The 6,000-nt window shown below is 37.7% G+C and overlaps 1 protein-coding gene across 1 annotated transcript; it reads right to left on the reverse strand.

Moving 5' to 3' along the window:
- Positions 1–796: 796 nt before the first annotated feature.
- LOC146613760 (uncharacterized) lies at positions 797–3,624 on the reverse strand. The gene is made up of 4 exons (XM_085378996.1): positions 3,425–3,624; positions 2,686–2,956; positions 1,658–1,795; positions 797–1,066 (listed from the first exon to the last, which is right to left on the reverse strand). The coding sequence occupies exons 1-4, from the start codon at positions 3,622–3,624 to the stop codon at positions 797–799; spliced, it is 879 nt and encodes a 292-aa protein (XP_085235122.1).
- Between the last annotated feature and the right edge of the window lie 2,376 nt (positions 3,625–6,000).

Here is a 6,000-nt window from a genome sequence, read left to right on the forward strand (position 1 = left end):
TCACAGAGAAACCCCCGGATACCCCCACTGACATGACTACTGTGGCACCGGGCAAACCTCCACCCGCCCCACTCCTGCTTAACAGGTGAAGATAGATTTAAGAACGACAGGACTTAGTGACTCTGAGCGTTGATTCTATTTATTTTTTGCCGTGTTTTACTTGCATCTATTTGAAAGAGTGAGTGTAAACACAAAAAATTATTTTATTTTATATGTGGGAATATGCAGAAAATAGGTTTAAATGTTAAACAAATTTCTTCAAGTCAAAGACTGTTGAATATAATTTCATTTTTGCTTAATGCAATGTGCATAAAATTAAAAGATTAAAACTGATAAAACAAGTTTTTAAAAGATTCAATTTTATTTGATGGATTATGCAGAAAAAGTAGAATTGGGCTGAAAGGTCTGTTGCTTTATTATTTATTCAGGTTGTGTATCATGGATTACTTTTATGGAGTATTAATCAGTAATTAGTTACTAATTACTTTTTTCAAGTAACTTGACTAACACTGGTAATAGATCTCATCAAGGAATTACAAATCATCCACCAGTTCTTCAGAGCTCATAAGAACAAAGAAGGATTGAACGTCTACCTGAATTTCTTAGTGAGAACAGTTTTGTGAGCATAATAATAACCCCTTAACTTCACTTCTCTTTCCACAAACATTTTTATGCATGCGGGTAAATAAAAAATTTTAGGGTTTACTACACATTACATTGCAGCACAGAGCATTACTAGAGTCTGCTTTAGTCTTTATTTGGCTTTTCTGCGACCTCTAGTGACCGTTTTGGTCTTTTAGAACTCTTTCAACAGAAGGCCATAGGGACGAATGGCACGCGCCACCATCTTTTCCTCTTCTTCTTTTGATACTCTATCATTGATGGGAACCAGCCAGTACTTATCATTGTGGTGTTTCTCTCTGTATCTGGGGTTGATCCGATTCTGCAGAATCACTTTGTACGTCTTGCCGTTTTTTTTGGACTTGAAATCTTTACAGTATTTGAGGGCCACTTCGATGTCAGGTGTAGAATAAACCCCTCTACCATAGACGTCACGGTGACCTGGCTGTTAAATAAAGTGAGAGGAATTAGAAATTAATTTAGAGATTTAGATAATTTAGAGAATGTTACAGTTTATTTACTTTGACCTGAATAAGATAAACTTTAAGTCATTTTTAACCATTTTATTTATTTATTTAGTTAAAGATGTACAATAACTAACAGTAGATCACGTTTCTATTCTACAGCATAGGGAATGAGCACATCACAGTCTTTGTTAACACGTATTGTGTTTTTCTGTTATGTTCTGCTTCTACTGAAGATGAAATCTATTGAAATTTCAGTAGATACTGATCAGGGGCTGAGGGAAAGAGAAGCAGAGAAAGACCAACAAACAACAAGAGGACAAAAACACAGACAGACAGAAGATAAACATTCATGAAATATTTTAAGATATTGTGTCAAATAACTATACAGCAATTGGAGTGGAGATGAAATGCTCATTGCATCATGGGAAGTCATCATGGAGATGATGGAGACACAGACTTCCTGACAGAGGAGGCTTACTAGGCATGTAAAAAAGTATTGCCATATTAAAGCATCGTATCATATTTTCACTGGTTAAAATACTGCAGTACCAGAGATGATGTAATCAAACCTTGAAACGTCCTTTGATGATGTCACAAGCAGAGTCATAAGATGTCCCATGGTAGGACACAGGCCACTCCCCTGACACTGACCGAGTGCGATAGCCTGCTGTGCCGAGCCATTCATTTCCATCATACTTATCCAGGACCTGTGATCAAATGTTTTCATGCAAGAAAATCTGTTATGATGTTATAACAGATGATAGCTTCATAGAGTTACGTAAGCTGAGGGGCACAACTCATAGCAGAACACAGTCAAAAAAAAAAACAACAACAAAAAAACTATCGCTTTTGATAGGTCAAAGAGCCAAAAGTTATCTCTTTATCTGTAGTTATTTCTGCATCTGTTTGTTTGTTTTGTATCTAGAGGCTGGAATGGATGGGGCAGTGGGACATAAGAGCAGAGGATGCTATCTAGAGGGCGCAGCTTGAGTACGAAGACACAGTCTGTCGGTCTGAGGTCATCAAAACTGCTTTTGTTTGTTTCAGACAGTCCATAGATTATCTTTGCAAAAGTTAAACACGTGTTTTACACACAAATTTTAAAAAGTCAAATAAAAGTAAAAGTAAAATTATTATTGTCATTATTCTGATTTCCCGTGAAATATAATATAAATTCTTTTGACAATCTATTGAAGTCACAGCCCTCCTTCCACTGTATCTACCAAGAGAAAAAAGTCTGCATTTTATTTGTTCATCACAGCCGCTAGTTGAAAGTTTCTAATAAAGCCAGCAACAGAAAACAAAACCAACTCTATATTTTGATATCAATGTCATTGTAATGCTTCTAAATGATCTATTAATAACATTGTGAACCATCTTTTGATTTTATTCTACTATATATTTCATATACTATATGCTTCATTTCATTATACACTTCATTTTTTATAAGTAACTTTTACGGTGGTATCATTGAATTCATAATGCGTCTTTTTCAGTGAGTATCAGTATCATCCAGTGCTTGATAGTGTTTAAGGACCAGTTATAGCAGTTTAAATGCTGAACATGAATAACATGGCTGCTTCAAAGGGATACTTACCTTGATAGCAAAACGCTGCCAACCATAGGGACGCCAGTACTCTTCGTCACCTCTGTAAAAGGTATCTGTGTCTTTCATTCCAGTAAAGTCGTAGTGAAATCTGGGGTCAAAGAATTCTTCCTCGTTGATGATGAAACGCCTTCCATTTCTTTCCTCTATTTCAAATTTTGATACATGTTTATTTGCTGGAAAACCTTTAATACCTATATTCCCGGGCAATCCAGAAGACACGTGCCCATCAATCCTCATCAAACTGCTTTGTGACACCGAGCTGTAAGCATAAAGTTCCAAAGCAGATCAGCTGTCTTTTCATGTCATCGACTTAAATATATTTTAAATCAGATTATGCATGGCTTATAGGTCATGCTGTTTTACAAAAGTTAATGAGTTATGTCTCAGAAGTCTGAACAATCTGAAATTTTAGCTGTTGAAAATGAAAATGGTGGATTTTAATTGGACTTTTTTTTTACACTATATAAAGTGAAATGCAGGTAAAAATGAGCACACATATTTTTCTATCCTGTTGTGAAACGATTAAACTTCTTTGGGTTTTCGAAACTACAACCTGACTTTGAGTCTCGGCACAGTCACAGTTTTACTAGTGTCATCTAAATTATTTTTGAAACATTTTTTGCACCAGTAATTCTATTCTAAAGCCTAATCCTTTTAAAAACCTACAATCCTGTTTCAGTAATGACATTTAAAGTAGTTGTTATCAGAGGTTTAGTATAACATTTACCAAGTTTGATCTCCATCCACAACTGTAGAAATGAGCTGCGTAACAGGCAGCTGCGTAGCAGGAGCTGTGAAAAACAAATTTTTGAAAGCTTCGAGAAGACCAGAACCGATGCCAACTTCTCCTTGTTTTTGTTGAACAGAAGTTATCTTAGCATTGCAGATCACCCCCAGTGCTTCAAGTACGATGTCGTTGTCAATCATCTTGGCGATGTTGTCTTGATGTTGCAGTGCTTTGCTTTGATGTAAAGAACAAAAGCTTGTATCTTGTACTTTCACTTCTGGTACATAGCAAACAGCTATGTGTATGTGTATGGAGTCATCTCTGTTGCTGAAGAGGAAGTGTTTCTAAACTCTGTCTGAGTCACATTTCTTTATACCATTATTTATTTCTTCTTATATGCCCTGTGAAAGTTAAACATCAAAAAAATCAATTTTCTTTAAATAAAAACGAGTTTCCACATAAACATTTATACTTTGGTCTGACTTATACTTTCATTTCTATCCACTCATGCAATTTCTTATCTATTGGCAGGGGTACTGGAGCCTCTGCCAGCACTTACTTGCTGGGTGTTACAAAGTCTCTCTCCTCCACCCTACATTTGTATTTTTTTTGAAACGATGATTTATTGATTTTGTCAGAACAACACGAACAGCAACAAGTCAGCACAGCCAAGCACAAAAAAAAAAAAAAAAACAAAAAAAAAAAAAAACAAAGCAAATGCAGGTATATGAGTTACCAGTACACACGCCTGGGACAAAATATGTAAAGCGTTTCACATTCGAAGTCAAGGGAAACAATAAATAAAAAAAATAAAAAATAAAAAATAAAAAAAGGGGGGGGAAAACACAGACATTAATCAGTGTGTTTAAAAACAAACTGCGAGTCCCCTTTATGTAATAGCACAGTAAGGTCATGAGGTAGGTGATCAAGCAGAGGCTGCCATATGCTACAGAATGCATTACAATTGCCCTTTATGATGGCACTGAGGCGCTCCATCGGCAGCACCCTGAGCAGTTCTCTGTACCACTGTGTAACAGTAGGAGGCCGTCTCTGAATCCATTGAAACAGTACACATCGCCTCGCCAAATGTAAAAGTTTACTTAACAAAAGCATCTGTACAGAAGACAGAGAGAGCCCTTCTATAGATAGACCCAGAACGAACAGCATAGGGTTCAGTGGGATCGTTCGGTGGAAAATAGAGCAAAGCTCTATAGCAATATTCTTCCAAAATCTAGTAATTAAAGGACATTGCCATATGCAGTGGTAATAGGTCCCTACAGCCGTGTTGCACTTCCCACAAAGAGCAGAAATCTGAGGGTGAATTTTATTTAGGAACTCCGGCGTACGCTGTAGTCTATGTAAGATTCTGTACTGGCTTTCCTTTAGTCTGTTACAGGGAAACAATTTCATGGCAGATCTGAAAGTTTTGGACCATGCTTCCGCACCAACCTGAGCTTCGAGGTCGGTTTCCCACCGAACCCTGGCCTTATCAGTGGTTATAAAGTTCAAAGACAACAATTTCCCATAACAAAGAGAAATAAATTTCTTTTTTGTAGTCATTTCCTCGTTAACTTTGAGAAGAAAGCTTTCAACAGGGTTCAAAACTGGTTGATTGGCTGGAAATTTAAGGGAGTTCACATAATGCCTTACTTGCAGGAATCCAAAGAAGTGTTTCTGTGGTAAATTATACTTAACTTGAACTTGATTAAAGGCCATAAAACTACCCCTTTCGAACAGATCACAAATAAACCTTATACTTTTAGAATACCAATCATCAAATATATTAATGCCAATACCCGGGGGGAAAGCTTTATTCCTAGTTAGAGGCTGCAGTGCACTAGAGAAACCTCTTCTTCCGACGTGGGCAGTAATATTACGCCAAACCTTTAAAGTGGGCATCAAGACGGAATTAGTTCTGACACCAAGAGGGAGGTCCGCCAGGTCAGTGGATAAGAGACTAAGAGGTGAGAGAGGGTCACAGCACCAGGCATCTACCGATGGTTCGCCCCGGTGAAGGAAGGAATGTAACCACCCTGAGATTATTTGTGCATGGCAAGCCCAGTAGTAATATAAAAAGTTAGGCAGTGCCTGACCCCCCTCATCCGTGGGCAGTTGTAAAATCTGTATCTTTAGTCTAGATTTCTTCCCACGCCATATGAATTTAGAAAGACATCCCTCAATCTCTATGAATGTTTTTCTGTTGATCCTGAGAGGCAACATTTGAATGGGGTATAATATTCTGGGTAGCACATTCATCTTGATTAAACTTATTCTACCCGTCCAAGACAGGGGGAGGTCAAACCACCTATTGAGGTCATTCTTGATTGAGGCCACAATCGGCTTGAAGTTCAACTTGTACAACTCCGCTGTGTCTGCGGACACCCTGATACCTAAATATGTGAAACCTGTGGTCGACCACCTGAAAGGGAAATTAGGAGGAGCGTCCCACCTCCCCCCGTCACCCAGTGGCAAAGCTTCAGATTTATCATAATTTATCTTATACCCTGAGAAGAGGCCGAATTGGTTGATGATATGTGTCAGTGCAGGAATAGAAGTTTCTGGCTTAGTGAGAAAGA

The sequence above is a fragment of the Diplotaxodon limnothrissa genome, linkage group LG18 (genome assembly GCF_057381915.1).
Source record: "Diplotaxodon limnothrissa isolate DT_005_m linkage group LG18, D_limnothrissa_male_GT1.1, whole genome shotgun sequence".
In the NCBI taxonomy this organism is placed as follows: Eukaryota; Metazoa; Chordata; class Actinopteri; order Cichliformes; family Cichlidae; genus Diplotaxodon; species Diplotaxodon limnothrissa.